Source organism: Strongylocentrotus purpuratus, unplaced genomic scaffold (assembly GCF_000002235.5).
Source record: "Strongylocentrotus purpuratus isolate Spur 01 unplaced genomic scaffold, Spur_5.0 spur5_scaffold_5, whole genome shotgun sequence".
Lineage (NCBI taxonomy): Eukaryota > Metazoa > Echinodermata > Echinoidea > Camarodonta > Strongylocentrotidae > Strongylocentrotus > Strongylocentrotus purpuratus.
In genome coordinates this window covers 10718165-10733736 of record NW_022145611.1, presented here as the reverse complement: position 1 = coordinate 10733736, position 15572 = coordinate 10718165, and the positions used below count along the sequence as shown (strand labels likewise).

Here is a 15572-nt window from a genome sequence, read left to right as displayed (position 1 = left end):
CACCCCTCTGATTAGAGAGTACATGATATATGCAGTGACGAAAGTTTGACAAGGGGTGAATGGTGAGGTAACTGTGAGGCCACAACAAACATTATTAAGATACCTGTACGTGCCAAGTCGGGCATTAGGAATTACAATTCAAGTAAAATCGTATAAAATAGTTGAGATTGTGAACAATACAAAAGGGTAGATTGGGTCAGTCTTCTGCATTAAAGGCCTATAGTGCATGAGTTGCAGAGATAATTGAAAGGGGGAATAAACGCAGAATATAGAATGCGATCCGCATTGTAGTATGCACATTCAATAAATCAGTGTAATATATTCTGTACGTTGTGGTATCATGGATCTACTACTCTGAATCAACACTTGTTTGCCCTCTCGAGTATATCAACTGAGTATCATAACAAGAAGGGATTGATCATGCGTGTACAGCCACACCCTCTCCGATCAGGCACTTAATTGGATGCATGCTTGTTTTCATTGTATGGACTGATTGGCCAAATAATAGAGTTTTTACAAAGCTCAGATCAATCAGCTTTGAAATACCCTGCATGTCGAGTATTTAGTAATGTATCAGTATAAGTGTACGTTAATCTCACATGGAATAGCTTGTATTATCTCACTTGTATTATGCTTTGCATGAGAAATAAAATCATTTGAATCATTTGATATTATTAAGTTAATTAATTAACTGTTAAAGTATATTTCAAAGTGAAGCTGAATTGGTATGATCGGATTTAATCTGAATTTCATGTTGGGGACTAAACTTACATTCATAGCAATTTTTTATCCTAAAAGGGCACTAGAAATGTCATAATAAGAATAAAAGAAATAATCATGCAGGTTTGAATGCATTTGCAAGCTTAAACAAGAACTTTTTACCACTTCTGATGCGTATTATTCTTATATATTAGTTTCATACTGTTTTTACATTTTGCTTGTGAGCTTTGGTGATTTTCATTATTTATATTTCCGTATACTATAGTATTACATTTTTATTGTGTTCAGAACCAGGATGGAAAACATATTTTGTATCTACAATGTATATTTGATTCTTGTTATCCTGATTACAAATATTTCAATTCTTATTATTCTGATTAAAAATATTTCAATAGAATAAAAGCTCAACTGTCCCTTTAATACATCGACGATGTCTCTACGCGCTTTTACTAATTATGATTATCCCGGTCATCCAGGGGCTTGCCCGTAAACAATGATTTCACATTCTCATCTCCCTGGGAGGGCATACCAGCCAGGCGCCATTTTACAGACGCTCACAATGCTTAGCAAACTACAATGACTTCCGCATCCTACCAGGTATCCATTAACACCTGGGTCTCAAGTGGCAAATGTACATTAACGTTTTGACAAAGAACGTTAGTGCCGGGTTTATGATTTGAACCCCGCACCTTCTAATCTACAGTCTGTTGATCTATCAACTAGACCACATCTCCAAGAGCAAGACTAAGAGTAAGAGATGCTGTGATCATCAATTCCTTAATTATTTGTCTTGTTTGTTTTGTAATGTGAGATGATCCCGTCTCCGTTGGGCAGCCAAGAAGACAATTGTGAGGATCACAGTTAAACAGTTGGTAAAACCAAGAGCAATAAACACTATTGTATAGGATCCAGTCTTGTCCTTGATCATACCTACAAATAAGACGAAAAGTGAAAGAAAGAAAGAAGGGACTATAAAAACAACGGTTACACAGTTTTATGCTCCGTGACTTTTTAACAGACAAAAAGTAATATGTCTGCCCATGTCTGCAAGGTTTATATGGGTTTGTTTTTTTAAGGTAGATACAACAAACCATAACATCTTTACACTTGACATCTTCCATCCAATCACAATGAATAAGCAGTAGCTTGAAGTACCGAAGTGCTAACAACATGCTCGCTCGTCGTCCAGGATACTGGTTCTAAACAACAGACCCAGGGTGTGAGGTTCACCGCGAAATCATCCAAGCAACGGACCGGAGCATGGCTAATTCAGTGTTTGGGGCGTGTGTGATGACCACTCCATTGTTTAGCACAAAATTGGATGGAACCAGCAACTTTGACAACTTGGCAAGTAAGATGTAACACTTCGGTACTCTATAACCATCATCGCACGGGTTGAATAATTATTCTAGGGCCGGATTCTTAGGCTTGGAAATATCAGCTTTCCGGTCTATAAAATTTGCGCGCTAACAAAACAATTGACACTTTCAAACTCTCGATGATTACAATCAGACCACGTCGAAACTCGAATATTGGATTACGGATGCTCAAATATTGGTAAGTCATTCTCGGAGGCTGCAGCCCTTAGTCACCCCTACCTCGTACGCTTATGGGTATAAATGATCCTGCATTGCGTTGTTTTTAAAAAAATATTTATTATTCAACAGTATTTATTACAGTGTTTATATCATTTTCGTTGTGAGCATGAAGATCTAAGATGTCTGTGTAATTTCATACAATTTCAACAAAAACATCAATCTTTTATTGTATTTCCTATCTAAGTCAACTTATTAAAATCTAATTTTACTTGTGGCTTACCTGACAACAAACTTCCGACAATCCCTCCGATGCCGTACACCACACCAAAGATCCCTACGGCAACAGTGAAGTTTTCATTAGACACAGAGCTCTTGAGGAATGCAGCAGAAGATATTCCTGCGCTGAAGACGCACAACCCTTGGATAAACGCCGTGACGCACATGACTGGGAACGATGTTAGCAGTGGGTCAATTAAGAAGGTAGTTGATGATATCACACTCAGGATCAGGGAAACGACAATAAAGTCAACTCTGAAGAAGAAGAGAATCGCAATGCATAGAATTTGCCCTAGGACGCCACCTCCACCTCCAATTGATGACAGCAAGACGGCTTTAGAACTTGGAATTCCGTGCCATATTGCTCTTGGAACAAGAAATAAAATCCATGATTGCACAACGAATGATGTGAGGAAAAGAATAGGAAGTGAAAGTAACAGGAGAGGTTCTTCCACAATAATGCAGTGCCAAAACCACTGCGAAAATCGTTGCCTCCAAGGTAAAACATCATGTTCTGCAGATACCCTCTCAGTGTGATCTTCTCGATATTGGCTAATTTCTTTTGACGATGAAGCTAGGTCGTCCGAGCTAACTATTTCACCATCATCTACAGTCTTAACAACACTCTTTTCATCACCATTAGGATCGATTAAAGGTTCTTGACAACCTTCTCTTTTCTGAATCCGTGTGGCTTTGCGAGAACCCTTTACTGTCCTAAGAGCTATACTGGCAGGAATTGCATGCAAGCTGATCCCTCCAAGGATGAGCATGGCACCACTGAACCCATACGCATCTAGCGCCCTCTCAATGATGACTGGACCAACTAATGCACCTACATCGATTCCTAGACTACCTAAAGAGTTCATAAGTATGAATGTATCCTGGAAGTAGTCGTTGAGTAAGACTTTGGCTGGTAGGTACCCCATCGACAGTCCAAATCCTTGAGACAAGTATGTGGAAAGAAAGTAAATTATGAAAATATTATTAATCTTAGTAGAGTCTAAGTTTTTCAAACTTGGATACACTTCCATTTATTGCGGTGGCGGAACATTTCCGGGGTAGGGGAGGAGGGGAGGGGAGGGGTTGCAATAATTCATACAGGCTTCATCAAGCAACATTATTTTAAAAAATGGCATGTCAAAATGTTTTGTGACAGATTGTGGTAACAGAGTGAAAGCGTTTGTATCACATGCAAACATTACGTCCGGCAAAATAATGTGAGCTTTACAAAATGATTGTATGCAAGATTTGCATTGTGTGCTGATGAGCATTGAGATAAGCAGTTGCTAAAAATTGGAGCCAACTTCCTTTTCAGAGAAGACAGGGGTGCAAAACCTCAACATTTCCCAGAATAATTGAATATCCCTCGGGCCATGAAAAAGGTGTCCCTTCACTGATTTAATTCACGGATGAAAAATGCCTGTCCTAACAGGGCAGTTACATATTCTGATCATTTATTTTCTGCCTTATGTGCCCATTGGACCTTACCCGTACCAATTATCATAATGTAAGGTCCCACTTTAAAAACAAAATCACATAATTTATTTATTGAATATAACAAGAGAAAGCATGTAAATGGAACATTCAGTCCTAGGCTACTGTCTGAATACACAAGACAGTACAAAGCGGGAAAAGAATACATATAATTATAATACCTTATGCCTTATGTAAGTGGGAAACAAAAAATGTCACGATTAAAGTGGGTCCCTAATTTATGGAATTTCCCAAATAAACATGCAACATTTAGTCAATGTCAGCGTAGTGTTGTATTAATAGAATAGGCCTATTGATTGATTTAAATACATTTCTCGCTATCTATGTATTCACCTGTTAGGGCAAGGCAGAATCCGAGAGGGATAACAGATGTAAGATAACCGGAAATGATGATTCCTAACGATGATATGATAGCTCCAGTGACCGCCATCACTCGAGGTGATATGTAGCCGCTCTTCAGAATATAAGCAACGGGTAAAGCTGCGGAATGCGAAATGGAAACGGTTAAATTACAACAGGGTGGTCCTTGTAGACCGAAAACCCCTGCGACTGATATTTCACGAAACAGACAGCCAGAAGTAGCACATGATGTCATGTATACCGCTCCTGCCATCCTCACTCTTAAATTCAAATAGAAGACCCAATAGGCCGAAAGTCTCAGATAGTAAATTATAGTTTTTGCTAGTTATTAAGGGAAAAGTCACCCAAAACAATAAGTGTAGGCATGCTGACATGTAAGATGTATTCCTGTCTTTTGATGGACAACATTCCTTAAGAAAGTGTACGAGAGATATATACAAAAAATATATATATTTGGCATGATGTAACGCCTTTTAACATGTCATGGGTACAGCCATTTTCTTGATAATGTGATGTACCACACTAACTTATATATGTGCCATGCACCAAGCTCTTTTTGAAATACTTTTTAATTCAGCAAACGTTTAATTTTCAATGAGGGGAAATCGATGCTGAGAAGGTAAAAATTAAATTTGGTGACAAATACATAAATGGGAACCATCCTAAGTCATTCGTTTAAAAATACTTAAGTATAGCAGTTGACAAATCTTTATTAGGGAATTTTAGATTTACACGACGAGAGCGTGGACTGCCGCGTGCGACATTGTGATAAGGCACTAGGCCGTGCCCGGCAGTGCCTTAAAAGGACGTCACATAACCTCAAAAGGATGTCACACGTGGCGGTCCACGTTCTCGTCGTGCAAATCTAAAAGTCCCCATATAAATGCGAAACCTTCTTCCCAGAAGAGCACCAACTTATGTATGCAGTTTGCGTTCTGACAATTTATTGTAATACAACGAATAATAGCAATTTAATGAAATACTTCATCACCATACACACCTGGGAAGAAGCATCCATAAATTTGAATACATTTACTTCATAAACGACTTTGCATCTACGTCACATTATCTAGAAAATGGCGATGATGCCTGATCGTCCTGAGAAAATATACATTATGATCAGAATATCTTGCTTCATACCTCTTTTATATACTTTGGTGGAGATCTTGTAGACTAATGGATAATTAATACAATAATACAATAATACAATAAATCTCTGATTAACTACAAATATCCTTGGGGTTAAGCTTCCTTTAAACAAAATATCGACCTTCCTTATTTTATTGTTAGGAAGTAAATTAAAGGCAGCATTTTCTTTACAGGACTGCTGAGTATACATCTGAGGACTGTAGTTTCAAGATAAAAATTACAAACGATGCCAATGAAGGTCTGAATGTTATTTTATTCGGAGGTTTTGTGACGTTTTGCCAATTGTGGAAAAATAACGCCAGAGAATGATAAAGAGAGACATTGGGGGAGGGGTGATATACATACTTTTAAACAAAGGTAGTATGCATGCAACCTGAGTAAAAAGTTTAAAAAAACAAAGACATAACACTTAATGGGCTTACGTAATTCGCACGTTCACAAAATTTATTCGACAAATCTGACCTTTTTAGATCATCTTTCAAAGATTTTGGAGTTCAATAAATTCAGACTTATAAAAGAAGTGTCGCATGGAAGTCCACGATGAGCTCCAAAGTATGAGATATTTGGGTTAATACAATATAGTCCTGTAGAAGTTTCTCAGACCTGGAAAAGTTGTTAAGTACAAGGTTTTTTTTGTTGATTTGTGTTCTAGATGGGTATTGAAGTAAATTCAGCTTGGTTGCCAGCTTGGCAACCTTGAGCAACTTTTTTAATAGCCATTATATTAGCATAATCATCTAATTAGCATATGTGCAAGATGTAATAACGTTGCTTATCTCAATTCAGAAAGCCTGAAAACATGGATAATACGACTTTTAAAGAGTTTTCTATGGTGAGGAATTCATTTATGACACCATTTTTTTTTTATTTCAAGTAATGCAATTGTCTTAAATAGATGATAATTAGCATAACGAGCTAATACGCATAAGTACAATATATGGACTTCATTGACATTGCTCATCTATAAAGCCTAAAAATGGTGCAATGCAACATTGTAAATCACTTTTGAAAGACTTATCATTAATTCATGAGAAGATATTCTATGTAGATGTAATATAATTACCCTAATTAGCATAAATCTAATAAGCATATATGTGCAATATGTAATAATGTTGCTAATCTAAATCTAGGAAGCCTGAAAACTTGGATAATACGACTTTTCAAGGGTTTTCTATGGTGAGGAATTCATTTATGACACAAGTTTTTCATTCCAAGTAATGCATGTCTTAAATAGCATAATTAGCATAATGAGCTAATAAGCATGTGTACAATATATGAACTTCATTGACATTGTTTATCTATAAAGCCTAAAAATGGTGCAATGCAACATTGTAAATCACTTTTGAAAGACTAATAATTAATTCATGAGAAGATATTCAATTTAAATGTAATATAATTACCCTAATTAGCATAATAATCTAATAAGCATATTATGTGCAACATGTAATATGTTGCTAATCTTAATCCAGGAAGCCTGAAAACATGGATAATACGACTTTCCAAGGGTTTTTCTCTGGTGAGGAATTCATTTATGACACCAGTTTTTCATTCCAAGTAATGCAATTGTCTTAAATAGGATAATTAGCATGATGAGCTAATAAGCATGTGTACAATATATCCCGGCCCCCCACCCAGTGTTATTTAGGGTACGCATGTGCGTGTTCCAACCGACCCCCCTCCCCCCTTTTCAGCAAAAGTCCGGTGTGTAAAGTCAATACGGCTCGACCTTTTTCTTTTGTATACGAGCCTTTTTCAGCACCCCCCCCCCCCCCCTTTTCAGCAAAAGTCCGGTGTGTAAAGTCAATACGGGTCGACTTTTTTCTTTTGTTACGAAAAGGACATTTTGGCAACACGCATGAGGTCCGTCCGTTCTCGGAGTTGGGGGGGGGGCGGGACAATATATGAACTTCATTGACATTGTTTATCTATAAAGCCTAAAAATGGTGCAATGCACATTGTAAATCACTTTTGAAAGACTAATCATTAATTCATGAGAAGATATTCAATTTAGATGTAATATAATTACCCTAATTAGCATAATAATCTAATAGGCCTAAGCATATTATGTGCAACATGTAATATGTTGCTAATCTTAATCCAGGAAGCCTGAAAACATGGATAATACGACTTTCCAAGGGTTTTCTATGGTGAGAAATTCATTTATGACACCAGTTTTTCATTCCAAGTAATGCAATTGTCTTAAATAGGATAATTAGCATGATGAGCTAATAAGCATATTGTGTACAATTATGGACTTCATCGTCATTGTTTATTTATAAAGCATAAAAATGGTGCAATGCAACATTGTAAATCTTTTTTGAAAGACTAATCATTAATTCATGAGAAGATATTCCATGTAGATGTAGTATAATTACTCTAAGTAGTATAATAATCTAATTAGCATATTATGTGCAATATATAATAATATTGCTAATCTTAATCCAGGAAGCCTGAAAACATGGATAATATGACTTTTCCAGGAATTCTGTCACAAGCTTGAGCAACGTCGGGCTTGTACTCTCAATGGTTCTGGCTTTGGTAAACATAGACAGATCATATTTTGCACTGTTGTATTCAACATCCCTGGCCTATGTACATACCTGTCTCACCACATCATCAATTCCACCACTATCATCTGCTTTAACCATCTTCAGTATATTTCGGACAGTCTCTTTAATCCAAGGACTGAAGCCCAACCATCAATGCGTAAGATGACCCCGTCATTTCCTCGACATTTCATAAGGTTTGACAACATTGCCCTGCGACCATGATAACCACCACATTGGACATACAATTTGTGAAACTCAATAGAGTCCCAAATAATTGATATTCTACAAATATACTAATTAGGCTTATTAGTACAATAATTACATATTAATCCGATTGCATTACTTAAAAATAACAAGTGGTGTCCCAAATGAATCCCTTATCATGGAAAATCCCGGAAAAGTCATGTTAGCTCTATTTTCAGTCTTCCTGGATTAAGATTAGCAACATTATTACATATTGCACATACAGTGTATATGCTAATTAGGCTAATTATACTACATCTACATGGAATATCTTCTCATGAATTAATGTGTAGTCTTTCAAAAGTTGATTTACAATGTTGCATTGCACCATTTTTAGGCTTTATAGATAAACAATGACAATGAAATCCATATATCGTACATAATAAATTAGCTCATTATGATATTTGAGACAATTGCATTACTTACAAATAAATACTGGTGTCATAAATGAATTACTCTTCATAGAAAATCCTTGAAAAGTCACCTTATCCACGTTTTCAGGCTTCCTGGATTAAGATTAGCAACATTATTACATATTGCACATATATGCTAATTCGATTATTATGCTAATTAGGGTAATTATACTACATCTACATGGAATATCTTCTCATGAATTAATGATTAGTCTTTCAAAAGTGATTTACAATGTTGCATTGCACCATTTTTAGGCTTTATAGATAAACAATGACAATGAAGTCCATATATTGTACACATGCTTATTAGCTCATTATGCTAATTATGCTATTTAAGACAATTGCATTACTTGGAATCAAAAACTGGTGTCATAGATGAATTCCTCTTCATAGAAAACACTTAAAAAGTCGTATTATCCATGTTTTCAGGCTTCCTGGATTGAGATTAGCAACATTATTACATGTTGCACATTATGCTAATTAGATGATTATGCTAATATGGCCATTAAAAAAGTTGCTCAAGGTTGCCAAGCTGGCAACCAAGCTGAATTTACTTCAATACCCATCTAGAACACACATCAACAAAAAAACCTTGTACTTATCAACTTTTCCAGGTCATGTACATGGTATATGGTACCGTCTACTGGACTAATGTAGTATGATGTAGTATGATATTGGTGAAATGAAAATCATAAAAGATGTATACTCACATCCTAAGAGCATCATGGACGTAGGCATGCTGCACGCAAGGCCTAAAGAAGAAGCATCTGTCGAGAACAAATATATCATGGTAGGAATCAAGACTCCAAACGACTTTGACGTCGCCATTTCAACGAACTGGATGACGAATTTAGTCAGGACGATGACGTACTTCCATCCATCTTGTGAATCTCGCAAGCCTTCCATTTTGAAACAGGGTTTCCCTTAGCTGAAATGCTTGGTATGCTCCTCTAGATCAGGAATGGTATAGACCTGTGATGATGTTACGAGTGGTGTTGATGGCGGAAGTTTAGAACGAATCATGTTTAACTGGGGAGAGTATGTACTATATATGTGAAATCGCATGAACAGTCGCATCGACAACATACTACCTCAGTACAGGGAGATGGTCCAAGTGCTCAGTCTACCGTGTATTCCTATAACAAAGGGAGATCATGGCACCTTTTCGAACCTGAACGGGATTTTACGATGGAATATTATAAGCATAAACATGTACAGAGTGAGGAAAAAAAAGTTTACACCTAGAAAATTGCTAATTATTTACAAAATCATCTATGAACAGTAAATGATTATACATCTTATGAAAGAGTGTTTATCCCAAATCATTTGGTATCATTTTTGTGTGGTATGCGTTCACGCTTGGATGAACTGGAGGCATTGTTTGCGAGAGTACAAAAATCGATTTGCGCCAAAGTTGCTTGTGTGATGTTTGATTTGGGACAATAGGCCATTTTCCTAATGTAACCAAATTTAATGCATAAGTCTTTGTGAAGTGCCTCAATACAAAATATTTCATTCACCTGATAGGAATAATAGTATTTCAATATTCAGAATGTAACTGCATATATTAAGTGTTGCTAGGTAGGTCAAGCCACAATGCTTGTCCAGCCTGACAACAACTAATGTATACAGTTTGGATTCTGTCTATTGAAATACTAATATTCTTATCAGGTGAATGAAATAATTTGTATTGAGGCATTTCACAAAGACGTATGCATTAAATTTGGTTACATTACGAAAATGTCCTATTGGGATTTGGGTATTAATTCGGTCTTTGCAGATCCAAATAACATCCCTAACAAAATTAATCATGCCACACATATCAAATATCGATTATCAAATATCAACGAACATTTCTGTGCGTGTGTGTATGTGTGTGTGACTTTGCTTCTGCAAAAGGCATATGCAATGCATTTAATTTAATACATTCGATTCATTCTCTCACTCCGCAAATCCCAACATAATACATGCTGTATAGGCATCACTTTGGCGCAAGCCGATTTTTGCACTCTCGCAAACAATGCCTCCTGTTCATTCAAGCGGGAACACATACCACACAAAAATGATACCAAATGATTTGGGATACAACACTCTTTCATAAAATGTATAATAATTTACTGTTCATAGATGATTTTTTTTAAATTAGCAATTTTCTAGGTGAAAACTTTTCTTTGACTCACACGGCATATGGCTGCCTTCATAAATCTTTATATGAAGGAGTTTCGTCTAGCTAACAATAGATGTCCAACTGTTGTCAGTATGAACAAGGCACCCTGATGAAAATGAACACTGGAAACAATTTGCTTATGTCCAACAAACCTCTCTTTTATTCTGCAACTACAACAATGGTGTAAACTTCACCTAAATATCTTCGGTAAAACCTTCTGATAGCAATCTGTAATGATAATAAACAAACAAACAAAAAACCAACAAATGTTTCAGCCTGTAAGATAAACTATTTCCAAATTCCAACATCAATTAAAACAATGTGTAAAAATACAGTCAATGGGCAATCAAAACATTATAAAACTGTGACGTTGCAATCAAACTACATTGTACCACATATATCTGTGAATCTTGATGTACACCCCCTCTTTCTTCTCATTCGATAATATATCCCAAGTTAGTCATCCAACATTCAAATGTGCATCTTCTTTTTTATCTTCACATATCAAATTGAAATCCAACTACATTGTACCACATATGCACAATTCAGTTACTTGTAACTGCAATACATGGACATGAATCAATAAATACCATTTATCTATCTATATCTATCTATATCTGTGAATCTTGATGTACACCCCCTCTTTCTTTTTTCTTCTTTTCTCTCTTTCTCTCTCTCATTCCCCTTTTACCAATATTTGAAGAGATTTTAAAGAAAACATATTAATTAAATATAAAGACAGAGTGTGGATATTGAATCTTTGCATAAGGAAACATAATTGTAGTTTGGTTATATATAAAAGCTTAGGTTTACACAATTTCTTAAATAGTGGGATGAGGGTGTATTGTAGGAGGCGAAAACGGGGTAGTATAGCATGAGATTCTAGAGACGTACAATGAGAGTGATTTTGAGAAGAAAAGAAAAATAGAAAAAAGGGTAAAGAAAATAATATAAAAATGATAAGTAGGAGAAGTTGAAGAAGGGAAGGAAGAATAAGAAGAGGAAGAAAGTTATCAAGAAATAATCTATAGTTTCAATACATGTAATTGGTAGCGTACGGGACACAAGATGGCCAAATATACCTTAGATTTGGTCATTTTTGCCTCAGTATGTATTCAATCCATTGCTAAATAGTTATTAATATCTTTTGATAACTCGTGAAATGCATGAATAAAGCTATAGCTTTACAAAAGCTGTGGCGGAAAATTATTTTCACGACATCTTGCGGCAAATGTACATGAGGCCGCGTAATTATATGCCCAACAATCGGCACTTTTGATTCCATTTATTGGGGTTGTGGCCCCAACAAGAAGGAGGCTTTGGCAGTTTCGTTCTATACTGCATGGATACACCAATGTCCTGGAATCCAGACACCCCATTATCGTGAAAACTCTTAATTAGCCTTTAAATTAAGCTGTTTTGCACATTGTACCCCCCCCCCCCCCCCCCCGGTAGCCAAGATCATTGCTGATGATCACAGTTACACAGCTGGTCACCAATAGCAACAAAATATACGTAATGTTTTGTTCACAAATGTGTTTTTTTTTTCGTACTCCGTTTAATAATTATTTCTATTTTGTCAATACTGCTATTATTTCGGTAAAATATTTTATACTAATACGTGTAAAACGCAAAACAATGTTTCACTATTTCGCTCTTTTCTACGATCTCTTGAACATTTAGAAAATATGGAACGTACACTTCGTTTAAATAAAAATCGTCTTGCTCTTCAAAGTAAGAAAGGGGAATATATGTTACGTAATTTTGTTGATGAGTTAACTAGTACATTTTATTTTACTATTTATCGATTGTCTATAAGAACATGTTTGTATCATGTAATAAATTATAAATAATGTTAAAAAGGTGAGCAACAAATACTGCAACCCCCAAGTGATCGATTATTTGTCTCGTTTGTCTACCAATATGTCAATAAAATGATGATAACTGTTAGTGATTGTTGAATTTATAACTAATATTCCGCTTTTTTATAGCGATTAAAGGGGTAGTTGAGTTTTGGTATAGAGGGCGCTACACACAACAAAAGTTGTGACATTATGAACCAGAACGTCAATGACGTAGCGCTCATCCGCATCTCGCAACAACAAATATCGTAAATTTTATGTTGTACACTTTTGAACTGTTCAAAAAATAAAAATGTGATGCCCTGGAAGGGACATAATTTCATTTAGCTGTACAAGATTAAATAGAAACTAAAGGAAATGGAATGAAAAATTGGTTGAAAAATATATAGTTTTATGACAAGCAGGACTCGAACTTAGTAAGAGATAAACATACTCACCTTTTATTATAATATGGAAAGGACAAAGGTATAAATAGTCAGTAAATTGTCAACAGAAAAATATGGCAAAATATATTTTCTATCATTTATAAAAATTGTTATATTTTTGCCAGATTTGGCCACCAGCATAAACAATAACTGAGCATTGTTTTACTATGGACCCTACTACCATAGTTCTACCTATCCAAAGTGTGTGTGCAAGGGGGGGGGGGGGTATGCAGTGTGATTGCCATGCCTAGGCCTATCCTGGCCTTGCGCTATAGTAGCGCCCAGGAGTAGCGCTTTGCTGAAAACAAAATGCGTTCTGAACATTTAATTTTCAACATCTCTTTTCTCCTCTTTTTAATCCACAAATCAAGTGTTTTCTGTGAGAGATCAAATTTGCAAATAATCATCCTAATATTTTGCACAAAACTTTAAAAATGAAATGAAGGAGAAGGAGCATTTTTTGTTATTTTTGGAATAAATTTGAATAAATTACCATAAATAATCAATGGAGCTAAATCTCAAAATTCTGTGTAAAAGTTTAGTGTTCCAAATTTAGCTCTACCAGATTTTTAGACAAACAAAATCAAAATCGGTCAAGAAATGAGGGAGAAGAAGCAGGTTTTGTAATTTCGAATAAATTTGAATAAATTAGCATAGATAATGAATTTCACGATGCTGTGTAGAAGTTTAAAATCCCCCTCCTAGCCCGATCATAATTATGATACAATCAAAATCAAAATCGGTTGAAAAATAACGAAGAAGAAGCATTTTGAAAACTGTGGAAGGACGGACGGACGTCGGACGACGGACACCACGCCATGGCATAAGCTCATCGGGCCCTTCGGGCCGGATGAGTTAAAAACTGCAACACCCGCAACACAATGCAGGCACATTTTCCACTCCCTGCGGAGCATTCTACCCAGTCGCCATTTAACAAGCGCAACTTGCTAATCCAACCATATTAAAGGGATAGTTGAGTTTTGTTTTCAGACCGCAAATATTGCTCTTTTTCTTATCTATGACATTTCTAGTGCCCTTTTAGAATATAAAATTGCTATGAAGGTAATTTTAGACCCCAAAATGTGTAAAATTTAGCTAATACGATCACACCAATTCAGCTCCACTTTTAAAAAAATACCGTGACCGTTAATTAATTATATGATTAAATATAACAAGACATGGGCCGGCTGGTTGTGCGTATTAAATATAACCAACATCGGCATTGGCTGAAATCCGACGTAAAAGGCGCTATTTCATTTTTTTCAACTACTTTTTTAAATTAACTTATATTTGTGGTGGTACACAAGTATTAGAAATCGTTATATTTATGAATATTTCAGCCGTCTCTGAACCGATTTTGATCAAACAAAGATGATTTTGTCATTTAAATTGTATGTTCTTTTTGACACTCAGCTTTTCATTATCTCACAAACAATTATTTGTGTATCGACCTCTGCAACAGAACTCAACTATCCCTTTAACTTTCGAATCCTACCGGGTACTCATTAAACACCCGGCCTGGAAGGAGAGTGGCAAATGTAGATCAATGTCTTGCCAAATGAGATAAGTGCCGCGATAGGACTTGAACCGCGGACCTAGTGATCCACAGTCCGTTGACATATTAACTCCTGACCACGTTATTAAGTAATTAATAGTCACCATATTATTTTGAAAGTAGAGCTTAATTGGTATGATTGTATTGACTAAATTCCACAAATTTTGGGGTCTAAAATTACCTTTATAGCAATTTTAGGTCCTATACAAGGGCACTAGAAATGTTATAAATAAGAATAAGAGCAATAACCATGCACTTTGAAGGCATTTAAGGTCTTAAACAATTAGAACTCAACTGTCCAACGATCTCTATGCGCTCTATTGATCATGATTACCCCGGTAATTCGATTAAGGCTTGCCCGTACACAAAGTATTCACATTCTCCACTCCCTATGAAGCATTCCAGCCAGGCGCCATTTTACAGACGCTCACACTGCTTAGCAAACTACATTGACTTCCGCATTCTACGCAGGTATCCATTTAACACCTCGGTCTCGAGTGGCAAATACAGATTAACGTCTTGCCAAAGAACGTTAGTGTCGGGTTTGAGATTTGAACCCCCGTCCCCCCCCCCCCCCCACTCAGTGTTATTGAGGGTACGCGTATGCTTGTTCCCTCTTTTGAAAGCACTCCCTATCTAAAGACTACCAACATTTCCGAACCCCCATTTCGCGGGCTTTTCCTGCCTTGGAGACCCCCCCTAAATCCGGAAAATGCTCAATGTACCCCCCTAAACTCGGAATAATTTCTCATGAGTCCAAAGAGTTGAGAGATAAAAGTTAATACACCCCCCTTTTTTACAATATTCTCGGGCCGGACTTT

The 15572-nt window shown here is 36.2% G+C and overlaps 1 protein-coding gene across 1 annotated transcript; it reads right to left on the bottom strand.

Moving 5' to 3' along the window:
* Positions 1-1055: 1055 nt before the first annotated feature.
* On the bottom strand, positions 1056-9894 carry LOC105439116 (monocarboxylate transporter 6-like). Its single transcript, XM_011667709.2, has 4 exons — positions 9453-9894; positions 4362-4508; positions 2539-3474; positions 1056-1650 (listed from the first exon to the last, which is right to left on the bottom strand). Exons 1-4 carry the CDS (start codon positions 9646-9648, stop codon positions 1502-1504), a joined length of 1428 nt encoding a protein of 475 aa, XP_011666011.2. The 5' UTR covers positions 9649-9894; the 3' UTR covers positions 1056-1501.
* Positions 9895-15572: the final 5678 nt, after the last annotated feature.

What these genes read in the sequence shown, in the direction of transcription:
- LOC105439116 (XM_011667709.2), bottom strand. Translation starts at nt 9,648, where the DNA reads ATGGAAGGCTTGCGAGATTCACAAGATGGATGGAAGTACGTCATCGTC. An exon ending in GTCCATGATGCTCTTAGGAT is followed by an intron (nt 4,509 to 9,452) that starts GTGAGTATACAT and finishes CGCATTCCGCAG; the next exon opens with CTTTACCCGTTGCTTATATT. An exon ending in TGTCGGAAGTTTGTTGTCAG is followed by an intron (nt 1,651 to 2,538) that starts GTAAGCCACAAG and finishes TCTTATTTGTAG; the next exon opens with GTATGATCAAGGACAAGACT.